Consider the following 15,104-nt stretch of genomic DNA (forward strand, 5'->3'; position numbering starts at 1 on the left):
GTTTGTAGGGAAAACCCTAGCTAAAAGCCTCCAAAGCACAAACCCTTTACAAAGGATGGGAGACTGCGGCACTTTTCACTAATCTATGCTGTCCACACTTAACATGAGTAACTGAAAGCTGACCTTATGTTCCTTTCAAAAATCTCCATGGAATCTGGCTGCAGAGACTTTATGGATAACTCATCACAGCAACTGAGAAACAAAATGCGTTTGTGTAATAAAAAGTCTTTATTTCAATGAGGTTTTTTTTCCTTCTTATAAAAAGAGAGAGAGAGGAGCCACTCCAGCACTCAACAAGAATCCTCATACAATGAACAAGTCTTCACATTGGGTTGTGCCGACTACCGAGGAAATGGTGACAGCATCAGGGCACTTCGGCCTAAGATATTAAGAGAACGATGTAATGAACAGCTGGGGATTTCTGAGGCACAATTGTGTGACACAAGAAGCCCAACTATTGGCCATCTTCATTGAGAGAAGCTGCTGGGCTCGGGTTTGCTTCAGCAAATATTGCCCCTCGCCCTCCTCAAGACGGGTATCGCCAGCTACCGCAGCGCCCTTGGCAGCCCGAGCCTTCCGGCCCCCGCGTGCCCGCCAAGCCGGACGCGGCACGAACGCCGAGGCGCCCCACCCCCACCCCGTGCACGTGACGGGGGGGAAACAGTGTTCCTTCTCTCCTCCCCTCCCCCGAAACCCTGCCTTCTCTTGAGAGGCTACGGCTTTCTATTGCACCACTACTGGAATGACCCCGGTGCCGGCCAATAAGAACGCGCCGCTTCAAGTAAGACCCGCCTCCTGTGGGTCCTCCGGTTCCTTCCCGCTCACACCGGAGTCACTTCCGAAGAGAGAGAACCGCCATGAAGAGGGAAGGGGGTGCCGCCCACCTCTGCTCCGACAGCATCCCCGAGTCCCAGCAGCAAGACGGCAACCACGCATCCAACTTCTCCAGCTACAGCTCATGCCGCCGTCGACAGCGGCGCCGACATGACAAGGCGCTGCATGCCCGCTAGGCCAGGTTTCCCCTCATCCCCAGCCCCGGGGTCGTCGCCCCCGCGCTGCCATCTGAGACCCGGTAGTACCGTCCCTGCTGCAGCGGGAAAGAAAACAGAGAGGCCTGGGGACAGGTACCGTGCAGAGGGCTTGAGAAGGGGCCGGGTCGCGGGGGCAAGGGTATGAGGGAGGTCTACGGACGGTCGCTCTTCCAGTTCCCGCCATCCTCCGCGAGCTCAGGCCTCCGCGTCCGGGGCCTGGCAAACCCCTGCCCCGCCTCCACGCGGGGACTGCTGGGAGCTCGAGTCTCGTTTTCTGTAGTTGGGACGGTGTTCTCGGTCTAGTGACCACAGCCTGGATGGCTTCGAACCAACCGCCTTAGGCAGAACGTGATTTTTGTCCTTTATTTTAGCTGGACTCTGGGCCCTAACTGCTAAATGCATACTTAAGTGGTTTTCTCTGCATTGTCAGTTCTCCTCATCCTAGTGGTTGTATGGTATAAGCATTTTCTATATTGTGGGTGAAATTATGTAAGATGTGATGAGGGAAACACTTCCACGAATTGCTTTAAAGTCCAGTATACCCGATAAGTCTAAATTTAAATAACATGCAGATTAGGAATGTGTTGTGTTTTCTCTCCAAGGGGCCAGGTTTCTTGTAAAGATTTTGTTGGAGCTATGTAAAAAGATGGAGAATTTCACCAAATGACATTCTCTGATAATAAAACATGTTTAAATTCTCTTCGAACTTGGTACTGTTTTTTTTAAGTTTGAAAACTTGTAATATTAGTTTAACAGTAAATTTATCTTCTGATATTGTGGTACAGGTCCACAACCCCTTATCTTAATTCTGAAAGCCAGAAAGTTACGAAAACCGAAAGTTTTCAGTAAGTTTGGCACCACATCTAACTTGGCAGCCAGACCTGACCAGAACTAGAGGAAGGCTATAGTTGGTCTTTTTCTCTTTAAGTGTGAGTCTCGTTTTGCTGAAAAAACGTTTATGTATTTGCTTACAGAGTGCAGTCTCAGCCCCCACTGGGGGCTTTCTATAATGCATCCAAGTTACCGCCTTTCTAAAATCCAGTAAATTCAGACTTCTAAAACATATTGGTTCCCAAAAAAGTTTCAGATAAGGGTTTGTGTGCTGTTACAAATAATTTTAACTAGTTATAAATAAATAATGGACCTTTCTGTGCATTTGAATTTAGAGGATTGTTACTTCTTGAAAGTTACATTTGGTTTCTTGTGTGTTATACCCAAAGCCATTTTTCTCCCAGGTGTAATGAACAAAAAGATGTAATACTTTAGGGAAGAGATACAGTGTTACTTTTAGTAATTAATGTAAAAACATTCAGTATTATCTTGTTTTGAGTTAATTAGCTGCTTTTTAGTCCTTTCTCGCCTCCGTTTACTCAACCAATCTCGAGGCATTATCCTTCTCCCCTTTGCAAAACCTGTAGTATTTCTTTACTCTGATGTAGTTTATTTAGTGCGAAAAAAATGCATAGATTCTCCCTTAGCATGTCACTCATTCAAGGCTGCTTAGCTTTTCTATTAATATCTCAAACAAACATTGTAGACTCTTAGTACACCCTTAAAGATGGGCATTGCAGTTCTGATGTGGCCAGTAAAGAGTGCAAGATGTAAAAGCAGCATAAGCTTCAGGGACTTAACATTGCTCAAGTTTTCTCTGAGCAGTCTTATAGTGGATAAATGTTTAGGGGAACTTGTCTACCGCTTACTTTCTTTCAGCTAAAATGAAGAAATTTTAGTAAAATTTGCCAGAAAGGTGATTTTTTTGCTCTACCACTCTGTGCAGTTGGAAACTAAATACATGAACAAATCAGATAAATTCTGGTAATATGGTCCTACTTCACTTTGTGTTCACTGTAGAGTGCAGAAATCCTTAAAAATTAAAAAGTTTGGTTTTTATTATCCTTTACTCCTTAACGTCTTTTTCTCTGTTTTGTTCTTTTTCCCGGGCAACACATTGATTTTGTAAATACCTTAAGAATTCTTAATACATTAAGACTTTGAAACACTCCTCATTCAATTTTTGCTATTAGATTAACATCCCACTGTAGTGTATAAAGAATATAGTATAAGCTTAGATCTTTTTCTGCCTTCTGCTCAGCACATTCTTTTAGCTGCCTCTCCAAACCAGCAAAATCACCCATATTTGCCATTCTACCATCTACTCTTCTTAAGAGTCTGCTCAAGTTTTAATCGGTTTTTATAATCTCCATTATTCATTCAGCAAACATCTTGAGAACAAATTTTGTACCTGTCACTGGAGATATCGGAATAGGATCAGATCCCTTTAGGTTCTTTTATTCTCCCACATAGCAGCAAGCCTTTCAGTCCTAAAAAACTGCCCACCAATTCCTTTGATCCACACTCCAGTTTTATCATTTTTGTACTATAAAAGTATATAAACTTCAGTTTTGCTTTTATAAATTTACTCCTACAGGAACTGGTGAACTATATTTAAAAAAAAATTTTATAATCAGCTTAGTAAAGCAGTATTGTCAGAACATGATTAAGCCAGATAGTGAAATTTAGCCTCTAGTCTAAATCTACTAGTATTCTCAACTTAATCTGAGTTATTGAAGTTTTAATATTTACCAATGTGATCCCATATTAGTTACGCTTTTATTTTCAGGAAACAGTCAATTATAGATTTCTTCAAACCAGCTTCAAAACAAGGTATGTATACTATTCATGCATTTTCTGTGGGATCTTTTGGGGAGGGAGATGGAGTCAATTTTTAAATCTACTCTAAACTTACTAATTTGATGAAACATGGTGCTCAAAATTGAAAATATAAAGAAGATACAGTGTTATTTACGAAGATAACAAGTTCTAAAATCATGAAGAAACTCTTTGCTGTTATGCTTTCTTACATTTAAAGATTCAAGTCAATAATGTTCATTAAGTATACTATTTTGATTCTGGATTAAAGTAACTTCATAAATAGAGCCATGGAGAACTTACATGATGTGATGAAAGAGAGCTTTATGAAAGTAAGGCTTTAAAATCATGTCTTAATTTCTGTCCCCCATAAAATGTGTATCATTATTTAAATATAAATTTGAAAACATTTGTGATAGCTTAATATTTTAAGTGTTAATTTATAATATTTATACAAGTGTAATAGTTTGTGCTATTTTTAATAACATACAATATGCATTTGTTTTAATTGGCTATTCAGATAGACGTATGTTGGATTCTCCACAAAAATCGAACATCAAATATGGAGAAAGTGGATTGTCCATCAGTGGGACAGAGCAGTTTGAAAGGAAACTATCCTCACCAAAAAGTTCTAAACCCAAAAGAGTGCCATCAGAAAAGAGCCCCGTCTTAGAGGCATTCATAAAAGGTGTTAAAGAGCACCATAGAGACCGTGGTATACATGAGTCACGTCAGCCTTGTGTGTCACTGGACACCAAATATTCAAAGGCAGTTACAAAATACGTTCCTCCTTCATATCTCTTGTCAAAAGAGACCAAGAAAAAACATCAGTCTCCAGAGGGAAGGAAGTCACATTTCATTCATGAAAATAGCAGGGAGAAGAATGATGGCAATCGAGGCAGGATCAGTGCAGATTCTAAGAAGCAGGCCACGGTGACAGAAGCTGACATCTTCAAGAACAGCTCCCGAAGTCTTAGCAGCAGGAGCAGCCTATCCAGGCACCACCCAGGAGAAAGCCCACTGGGACCTAAGTTCCAGTCATCTCTAGCTTCTTACTGCAGAGAAAGAGAACTAAAGAGATTGAGAAGGGAGCAAATGGAGCAGAGAATCAACTCAGAAAATTCTTTCTCAGAAGCAAGCAATCTTTCCTTAAAATCTTCTAGTATAGAAAGAAAATGCAAACCAAGGCAGGAACTGAGTAAACAGAATGATGTCACAGCTGGAAACAGTAATCTTTCAAACCTGGTATGTGCAATAAATGCTAAATTAGCTTGCTACTGTTTTATCATATTTAGAATACTAAACATAAAAATGTTTGATAACAATACAGTGCCTTTTGTTAAGGAAATAGTGATACAGAAACTAGTTTCATTGTTTCCTCTAACTGTCCATCAAAACATTTCTGATGGCCGATGTAAAGCAGTGTTTTCTGCCCTTAATTTTTTCAGACCAGGAACAAAGATGTTCCTTAATCAGGAAAATAAGCACTTTTTTTTTTTTTTTTTTTGAGGTGAGTACAGTTATTTTTAAATTAGGCTGCCCTGAAGTTTGAGAATCACTGGTTTTTGTTATGTATGTCTTAAATAATTAAGCATGGGCCCTGGAAAACCTACAAAATGATGACATCTTAGAAAACTATCCAAATACATCTTAAGCTCATCAGATTTCTCTTTTGAGAATAGACCAAATTTAGATTAGCATAAAAACTGTCCCTCTCCCCTGGAAAGTCAACTTGTTAAGTATACCTGTTTCAAAAGAGCGTCTCTACGTATTGAGCAACTAAAGGAAGATGAGATAACAAAGTGCTATGTAAATATAAGATGCTATGGTTTTAAAACCAGATGGACCAAAAATAAACCAAACTATGACATTCTAAGAGTGAATAGCTGGAAATATATTTGTAAACTCATGGGTTTACTTACAGGGACTTCGGTGGCTTTACCAGTGAGATTTGCTAATGACCAATAGATGTAGTAATGTTTGGTTCATTTTCATAAGATTTCAATGTTTGGTGGTGCATTAAATTTCTAAATTTACAGTATGAAAATTGACATTTTTACATATAATACAGAGGTACTTCATTTTTCAGAAAAGACTTGTGTTTAAAATATTTTGCTGTAGAAATCTGGATTTACTTCCAAATTTGATGCTTGCTTTAGTCAGTCTAGAAATCTTCGTTTAAATATAATGAAGAAAAATTCACATTCTTGACTGCTCTCAACTCCTAATTAATTTTTTCTCATTTTGCTAATAGGAAAACGGACATCTCTCAAGAAAAAGATCCTCTTCTGATTCATGGGGACCTGCTTCAGGTAGAATCAAAGTAAATTTAAGAATTCTAAATAAATTTGCATCTTAATGGCACTGGTTTTTACTTTGTTTAAATGTACAGTTTCCTTGCTAGAGGTAAATTGGGTGTCTCAGGTTAAAGTTTGGGAAAGTTATATTCAGAAGGAATAGTTCTTGAATTCAGTATGTGTAAAAAATAGTTTGTCTTGACTCTTTGCCGTCTTCAACAGTTCCTTACAATGTGTTTCTCATATTGGAATTCAGTGTTCTACTTCTGAATCTTTGGCTACATTAAGAAGCATAATCTTATATTCTTGAATTATGGACTGAGGTCTTGATATTGCAGATGCTCTGTTTAAGTGAAACTTAACGGTTCAAGACAGTGTTTCTTAATATTTCAAATATAAAGATCCCTTTTTATTATCAAATTCAAGGACACCTATATGATATTTGTTTATACTTTCAGTATCTTGATAAAATATATAACAAATAGCTACTGTTAATTCAGTAATTCTCAAAGTATTCTTTTTAACTAGAAGGTAAAACCCTGTGAAATTCAACCACCACGAATGTTTATAACATAGAAAAAGAAAGGCCACCAAAAATGCCCGCTGTTAATAATAATCTGGTATATCTCATTTTTTCTGCTGTGACTGCAGACTTTGAAAAGTGGGCTTTACAGATTTCTACAATCAGTAAGATACATTGGACGTACTGATAATAGCCAGCATTTACTGAGCACTTACTGTGTGCTTTGTGAATCATCATTTGATTCACATCCTTGCTTTTAGAGATGAAAAGACAGGTACAAAGAGACAGTTTTGACTCATTCTTCTTCTGGTTTCATGTAAAACTCTGTTTTCTGTACATTCTAGAGGTGTATTGCATTTTGACCAAGTGATCTGTGTTGTTTGTTTTAATTTTCACAACATTTTTGGTTTTAGTGATCACATTTTAGTGGATTTTGACATTACAGTAAAAGAACAATAAATTTGCAGCCGTGAGATTGCTCATGTACTCACTGTGCTAACATATTTGTTGAAGGGAAAAACAAGACATCTTTACACTAGCTCTGCTAGTATAAGGGGCCACTGGTAATGGTGTTGCCAATAAGCTCTTCAGCCAGTTCTCTTCAGTTCATGGGTTTGCAGATTTCATTCGTGGTAACTGAAGTGGTTTCCTTTTACATAATCCTATATACTACACTTCTTGAACACTGCTTGAAAAAGGTTCTTTCTATTTTCATAGGCAGGTTTAAGATGATTGCTTTTGCTTATATTTTTGTTTTCATAATCCCCATTAATAATTATGGTATAATAATCTTAATATACATTTATACTTCAGTTGAATATCAGTAGACTATTAAGAGCATACGGGGATTTTTTTTTCTAGATAACATGAAGCATGTTTATCTGATAGTGAATTTGTGGTTGTTCAGTCACTAAGTCGTGTCCAGTTCTTTCCAACTCCATGGATTGCAGCACACCAGGCTTCCTTGTTCTTTACTATCTCCCAGAGTTTGCTCAAACTTCTGTCCATTGAGTTAATGATGCCATGCAACCATCCCATCATCTGTAGCCCCCTTCTCCTCCTGCTCTCAGTCTTTCCCAGCATCAGGGTCTTTTCCAATGAGTTGGTTCTTCACATCACATGTAGGTATTCCCTAAATAGTGAGTAGATATTAATCCAGATGTTAGGTTCTATTTACATTATTGTTATTACACTTAACAGTTGTGATAATACACATAATCACACATTCATTAATCACATACAAGTTCAGGGACTTCAGCAATGTTGATAGGATAGGCATTTAGCTTATTGATCTTCCAGAGCCCTGTCCTGTGGTTGAATTCTGAGGATCAACTTAATCTATTATTTAGTAATAGCCAGTCTTCTATTGAGCATTTGGATTTTTCTCTTTTTTTCTTTGCTTTTTCGTTTTTCCTTTTTCTTTTTACAAGCTCAGTCCTTGTCTTATCTGAGTATTTTCTATATTAATAAGTATTTGAAATGTTGTAAAGCATTCATTCAACCTACAGATTGTATAGGAGACACAAAAAGAATCATGAAGACTTGTCTTCTCCAAGTCTTCTCTTTTCTTGGTTATTTGATTTGTCATCCTGCCCTATAAAGGATCCCTGTCATTTTAAGACATTTAACCCCAGAAAACTGAGAGCATAGAATGATTTATCAGCTAATAGGAAATATCTGTAGAAGAATGCAGACAGGAGCTCTTGGGGGATTGAGTTTGTTTTTGTTTTAATTTATTTGCTGAACCGGGTCTTAGTTGTAGCATGTGGGATCTAGTTCCCTGACCAGGGATTGAACCCAGGCCACCTGCATTGGGAGCACAGTCTTAGCCACTGGACTACCAGGGAAGTTCCCCTGGGTTTGTTTGTTTTATATAAATTTGTATATTAATGGCTGCACTGGGTCTTCATTGCTATGCACAGGCTTTTCTCTAGTTGGCAACGAGTGAGGGCTACTCTTCAATTGTGGTGCTTGGGCTTCTCATTGCAGTGGTTTCTTTTGTGGAACACAGGCTTTAGGGCACAGGGGCAGTAGGTGTGGCAGCTGGGCTCAGTAGTTGTAGTACGCAGACTTAGTTACTCCACAGCATGTGGAATCTTCCAGACCAGGGATCAAACGCACGTCCCCTGCTTTGGCAGGCAGATTATTAACCAGTTGGACCACCAAGGAAGTCCTGGAACATTTTATTATTAATTAATTTTTCATTCTTACATACTGATTTTCCAGACTGTGTATTGATAAGCTTATCCAAATAATTGCCTAACTTCTTGAGTTTTTTTTGTTTTTTAAATCCAACTTGAGATGTGGGGACATCTGTCCATGTGTAGAAACTTGGTTTAGGGAAATTTGATTTTGAGAATACTAATTATATAAATAGTGAATTTTTCAGAATGAATTAATGAAACATCACATTTTTAAACACGGAAATTTTTAAAAAACTGGTTAATTCATGTATATGTGGTGTTTAAAATTAAAGTGCTTCTGGATGGAGTTCCTAACATGGAGTCAAGTTGTATTAGTTTCCTAGAGCTACCATACAAAGTATCTAAAACTAGATGGCTTAAAACACCAAAAATTTATTGTCTCATGATTCTGGAAGCTAGAATTCCCCAACTAAGGTTATCAGCAGGGCCATGCTCTCAGTAACTTTAAGGAAAGAATGCTTCCTTACTTCTTCCAGCTTCTTGTGTTTATCTGCAATTCTTGGCATTCCTTGATTTGCAGATGGATCACTCCGGTCACATGGCATCTTCTTTGTATGTGTCTTCATATTATCTTCCCTCTGCATGTCTTTCTCCATGTCCAAATTTCCCCTTTTTATAAGGATACCTGTTATATTGGATTAGGACTCACCCTAATTACCTCATTTTAATTTGATTGCCCCTATAAAAACCCTGTTTCTAATTCAGGTCATAGTCTGAGGTTCTGGGAGTTAACACTTCCCCATATTATTTTGGGAGCTACACTTCAACCCAAAACACAGCTGAGGATTAGAGAGATAAATGGGAAAGAATAAACAATTTAATAGTAGGGGGAAATACTTACAGGAAGTTTTTTTGAGAAATTACCTTTCCTTGATACAGATATACAGCTTTTTAGTATTTTGGCAAGTAACACCTTTAATTCTATTTAGGTAATAAACTTTTAATAGCTTTTGAGTGAAAATGAGCATTTGTCATTCGCTTTAGACTAAATTTCTTTGACATGAGTATGTCAAAGAAATATATTATTAACTTTTTCCTCATTCCATATGTGATAATCTCAGCCTAAGCTTTTAGAATTTAAATGCTTTGTCAGGGTGTTCTAGACACTCTTTGAATAAACTTTAATAAGATAGAAAAGTATATTTTCACTAATCTGGCAAAAATTAAATTTTAGCAGGCTCTAAGCAGAATAAATTCCCTGAGAAAAGAAAAAGGAACTCTGTGGACTCAGATCTGAAAAGCACAAGAGAATCTATAATGCCAAAAGCAAAAGAGTCCTTCCTTGAGAAGCGTCCCGATGGACCACATCAGAAAGAAAAATTTATAAAGCATATTGCACTGAAGACACCTGGTGATGTATTGCGTTTGGAAGATATATCCAAGGACCCAAATGAAGAAGCTGATTGCTCCTCTGCAGGCTTGACACCTACAAATTCTGGGCACCAAATCCGTGGTAGTGACCAAATCCGTGTGGCAAGTACCAAAGAGACTAAGATACCGAAACCCCACTTATCTTTACCTCAGGAAAAGTCTGCAGTTAAAAAAGCTAGCAACCTTCAGAAAAATAAAACTGCTAGCTCTGTGGCATCACAGGAGACAAAACTTCTACCTTTGCTTTCCCATGTTCCAAGTGCTGGTTCCTCTCGGGTTCCATTAAATGCTAAAAATTGCACTCTTCCAGTTCCTAAAAAAGATAAAGAGCGTTCTTCACCTAAAGAATGTTCTGGGCATTCTACAGAGTCCTCCAAACACAAGGAACACAAAGCAAAGACTAATAAGGCTGATTCTAACATATCTTCAGGGAAAATTTCTGAGGGATCTTTACGTTCAGAATATGGCACTCCTACAAAGTCTTCCCCAGCTGCTTTGGAAGTTGTGCCATGTATTCCAAGCCCACCAGCACCTTCAGATAAAGCCCCTTCAGATAAAGAGTGTTCAGGAAATTCTAATGCAGGTAGCAGTGCACTGAAAAGGAAACTAAGGGGTGATTTTGATAGTGATGAAGAAAGTTTAGGTTATAACCTAGAGAGTGATGAGGAAGAGGAAACATTAAAATCACTGGAAGAAATAATGGCTTTGAACTTCAATCAGACTCCTACAGCTACAGGAAAGCCTCCAGCTCTTTCTAAAGGGCTTAGATCTCAGTCATCAGACTATACAGTAAGTAGTTCTACGACATCTATCTTTACTTGAAGAGAGAAAAATGGATTGACTAGTGAAAGAGCGATAGATCTGTTAGAACTTACTTTAAAATTCAGTGTTTGTTACAACTCAGACTGAAAGCAGTATAGTTCTTTTTTGGTGAATGGGTTTCCCACATTTTTAGCTTTATAACTGTAAATCAGTGGTCTCCAAACTTCTTTGATCAGATACACTTTTATTAGTAAAACAAATTTAGAGCATGTAGCCCAATATATGTATACTTATAGATTATATACGTGTATTACTATACTGCTATGTACTTTCTAAAGCATATGAAAAAAACAATATGAAAGGAAGAAGAAAAGGTATTTTTCTATAGAAGTTATATAGAAGTTAATATAGAGTAAGTTCTACTGGAGTTTCTATAGAAGTTCCATATAAATAGAAGTTCTATTATTTTCTTCCTGCACCCCAATGGATCACCTTGCACACCCCCTGCTTTGGAGACCACTGCTGTAAATGAAGGTAGAGTGTAGAAATGTTGTTAATTGTGGTGTGCAATTTTATTTATGAAGTGCTTCATGCTATCTTGGGAATAAGCTGAATTAAATTTTCATATGTGTGTAAAATTTGGTGGGGAAGGTGTTATTGTTTCATAGTAACACCTAAAAATTAGTAGTTTAATTCCAGTAAAATAGAATTTAAAAATAAAGACAGGGTAGCCATGGAGCCCTTGGGTGTTGGCAGTCAGTTCCTAAGACTAGCAGGGTTTTTATGATAAAGTGCCTTTTCCTAATAGATGGTAAAATCAAATTGCCTGCCTACAAAATTCTCAATTTAAAGCATGATGGTGAAAATTATTTTTTAAAAAAATATATCCTCCTGGCCCAGGTTATTAAAAAAAATTTATTTTTTAGTTTCTGAGTAACTTAAAAGATCCCAATTCTTCTGCTAAGATATGTTATGAAGTATTCCTAAATTTTCTTCTTATTTTAGGAACATGCTCATAGTGGGACTTATACAAATACTTTAGAACGTCTAGTGAAGGAGATGGAAGACACACACAGGTAGGTTAGCATCATGGCTATCTTGCTAAATTTAACGTACTGTTCGTATGTCTGGCTTTTAATTTACCTTAAAAAAAAAATAGAGAAATTAGCAGGTATTTTGTGCTAGTGCTATTATAGTTTCACTGTCATTTGTGTTAAAAATAAGGTGTTTTTGTTTACAGGCTGAATTGGAAGATACTGGTTTTTATTGTATACTGCATCCATTAGTAGTATGAATTCCTTTCTGCTTACCACAGCTAGTATCTGGTAGCTAAAATTCTTGATCAAAAGCATGGGTAGAAAAGATTTTTTTGTATTTTTTTTTTGTGTGTGTGGCCAAAAATACATCACATAAAATTGACCATTTCAGTTATTTTTAAGTACTTCACAGGCATTACCTAGCACTCATTTGCATTGTTGTGCAACCATCACCACCATCCATCTCTGGAACTTTTCTTTTTTCCATTTTCCCTAACTGAAATTGTGTACCCATTCAATAGTAACTCCCTATTCTCTCCTTGCCTCTAGCTCCTGGCAGCTACATCTCTTTCTTTTACTATGAAATTGACTGTTCTAGGTACCTCATGTAAATGGGATCATACAGTATTTGTCCTTTTATGACTGGCTTGTTGTATTTAGTGTAAGATCTTCAAGGTTCATCCATGTTGTAGCATGTGTCAGAATTTCCTTCCTTTTTAAAGCTGAATATTCCATTTTATGTATATACTTCATTTTGTTTTTCCATTTATCTGTTGATTGACACACTTGGGATGCTTCTATTTTTTGACTACTGTAAATTTTTCTGCTATCAGCATGGGTGTACAAATTCTCTCGTCAAGTCCCCACTTTAAGTTCTTTCGCGTAGGTATCTAGAAAGTGGAATTTCTGGATCATTGGTAATTCTGTGAACAATTTTTTGAGGAATTGCTATACTGTCATCCATAGTGGCTGTACCACTTTGGATTCCTGCCAGTAGCGCACACAGGTTTCCGTTTCCCCATGTACTCACCTACACTTGGTTTTTCTGATTTTTTTTAATGATAGCCATCCTAACAAGTATGAAGCAGCACCTTCATACTTGTTAAATTGTTTGTATGCCCACCTAGTCCAAGTTTTGAAACCAGTATAACTAGACAGGGTGTTTTCACATCAAGTTACTCTTTTGAGGAAGAAGTTTAGAATTATGACTGATACCCCACCACCACCCACACATACACAGAAATCAAAAAGTTTGAAAATTATAGTAACCCTAGTGGAATTTATGTAACTAGCTGCAAACTGCTTTTGCTTATTAGAGAGAAAAAATAATATTCCTTATTAATTCAAAGACTATCCTTAAAACTGACTCAGAGAACTTCACTAAAACCTCAACTGGCCTGAAGTTGGTATATATGTGTCTCCAAGTAGCTAAGTATAGGAGTTACAGACAATTAGTAAGTAAGAAGTATTCCTGGGGAGGGAGGTGGGAGGGGGGTTCATGTTTGGGAACGCATGTACACCCGTGGTGGATTCATGTCAATGTATGGCAAAACCAATACAGTATTGTAAAGTAAAATAAAGTAAAAATAAAAATTAAAAAAAAAAGAAAGAAGTATTCCCCTTTCTGAATTTAACAGAGAAATAAATTTGTCTCTAATGTAAAAGTCTTTTGATGAGGGACTGATGTGCATTGCATAGCATGTAGGATCTTAGTTTCCCAACCAGAGGTTGAATTGGTTCCTCCTGCAGTGGAAGCATGGATTTGTAGCCACTGGACCACCAGGGAATTCCTGTCTACTGTAAAATTCTTTTAAAGTTTCATGATTTCAGGTGATTTCTGAGGCCAAATCTGAAGTTTCTTATTTAAAACTGAACAGTCCACAGACCAAGAGGAGAGATATGGTTTGATCTAATGACTGTCCTGTAGTGATAAAGCAGTGTGTTTTCTCATGTACTTACTGTGGGGCTGGAGCTAGGAATAAGGGCCTTGGTTAAAATAACTTAATCTTGGCAAGCACTCTGAGCAAGGACTCCAGAACTGGACTCTGTAGTTGAATCCCAGCTCCTTTATATTGTGAGCTTGAGCAAGTTAGCTTTTCTATATCTGTTTCCTTGTTGTATAAAATGGATAACAAACTATCTCCTGGGGTGTTGTGAGGGTTAAGAGTTAATAAAGTCCTTAGGACAGTGTCATAGGAGCTGCTTAGTAAGTGATGAGCGTTGTGATCATGACAGTGACAACGGTAAAGACGACTGCTTCCTGAAAGCCTAGTTAACTGGAAGTCAGAGGAGCATTCAAGATTAGAAGAGGTAATCAAGTCAGTAGTTTTCATTCTTTGTGATTTTTTTTCTTCCCCTTTCTCTAAATGATTTGGACATCATTCTTAAAATCCTGTGTGGGTGTGTGCTTAGTTGTGTCCAACTCTTTTTGATGCCATGGACTGTAGCCCGTCAGGCTCCTTGGTCCATGGAATTTCCCAGGCAAGAATACTGGACTACCCGGGTTGCCATTTCCTTCTACAGGGAATCTTCCTGACCCAGGATTGAACTCTTGTCTGTTGTGTCTCCTGCACTGGCAAGCGGATTCTTTACCCGCTGAGCCATCCAGGAAGCCCTCTTGAAGTTCTAGCCATAAAGAAATAGTCAGGTCTTTTAATGAGTTTCTGTAGGTACTGCTTTTAGACATAAACTAAAGATTTTTTATTTTTAGGTTAAGCCATTTATTATAATGTTCTTTTGTTTCTCAGGCTAGATGAACTGCAGAAGCAACTACAGGAAGACATCAGGCAGGGCCGAGGCATTAAATCCCCAATCAGAATTGGTGATCACGACAGTAGTGATGATGAAGACGGCCTCTTAGAAGAGCACAAGTATGTGGGGAATTAGTAAATAGCTATAAATGGTGGTACATCATAACTAGACTTGTCATGGTGATCATTTTGAAATGTATAGAAGTACAAAGTCACTATGTTGTGTAACAGGAACTAACAGTGTTGTAGGTCAGTTTTACTTCAGAACAAACCACAGAAAAAGATCAGATTTGTGGTTTTCAGAGGCAGAGGGTTCAGAGGAAGGATGGATTGGATGAAGGTGATCACAAGGTACAAACTTCCAATTATAAGACAAATAAGTACTAGGGTTGTAATGTGCAACGTGAGAAATAAGGTTAACACTGTTGTATGTTGTAGTGAAAGTTGATAAAAGAGTAAATCCTAAGAGTTCTTATCACA

The 15,104-nt window shown here is 37.7% G+C and overlaps 1 protein-coding gene and 1 long non-coding RNA gene across 3 annotated transcripts in view; one reads left to right on the forward strand and one right to left on the reverse strand.

The window, feature by feature from the left end:
- Window positions 1-209: 209 nt before the first annotated feature.
- Window positions 210-1,222, reverse strand: LOC121817632 (uncharacterized). The gene is made up of 2 exons (XR_006057654.1): window positions 885-1,222; window positions 210-379 (listed from the first exon to the last, which is right to left on the reverse strand). It is a non-coding gene; the product is annotated as an uncharacterized LOC121817632 (long non-coding RNA).
- The window catches only part of SLF2 (SMC5-SMC6 complex localization factor 2), a 41,662-nt gene continuing 27,392 nt past the window's right edge, over window positions 835-15,104 (forward strand). The window contains exons 1-7 of one of the 2 annotated variants that reach the window (XM_004020113.6): window positions 835-1,124; window positions 3,652-3,695; window positions 4,201-4,925; window positions 5,935-5,992; window positions 9,879-10,864; window positions 11,843-11,913; window positions 14,622-14,744. In XM_004020113.6, coding sequence (XP_004020162.1) covers window positions 985-1,124; window positions 3,652-3,695; window positions 4,201-4,925; window positions 5,935-5,992; window positions 9,879-10,864; window positions 11,843-11,913; window positions 14,622-14,744 — 2,147 coding nt within the window. In that variant the 5' untranslated portion in view covers window positions 835-984. The remainder of the gene's footprint in view (window positions 1,125-3,651; window positions 3,696-4,200; window positions 4,926-5,934; window positions 5,993-9,878; window positions 10,865-11,842; window positions 11,914-14,621; window positions 14,745-15,104) is intronic. The other variant, XM_012102799.5, reaches the window with a different exon arrangement.

Source organism: Ovis aries, chromosome 22 (genome assembly GCF_016772045.2).
Source record: "Ovis aries strain OAR_USU_Benz2616 breed Rambouillet chromosome 22, ARS-UI_Ramb_v3.0, whole genome shotgun sequence".
NCBI lineage: Eukaryota > Metazoa > Chordata > Mammalia > Artiodactyla > Bovidae > Ovis > Ovis aries.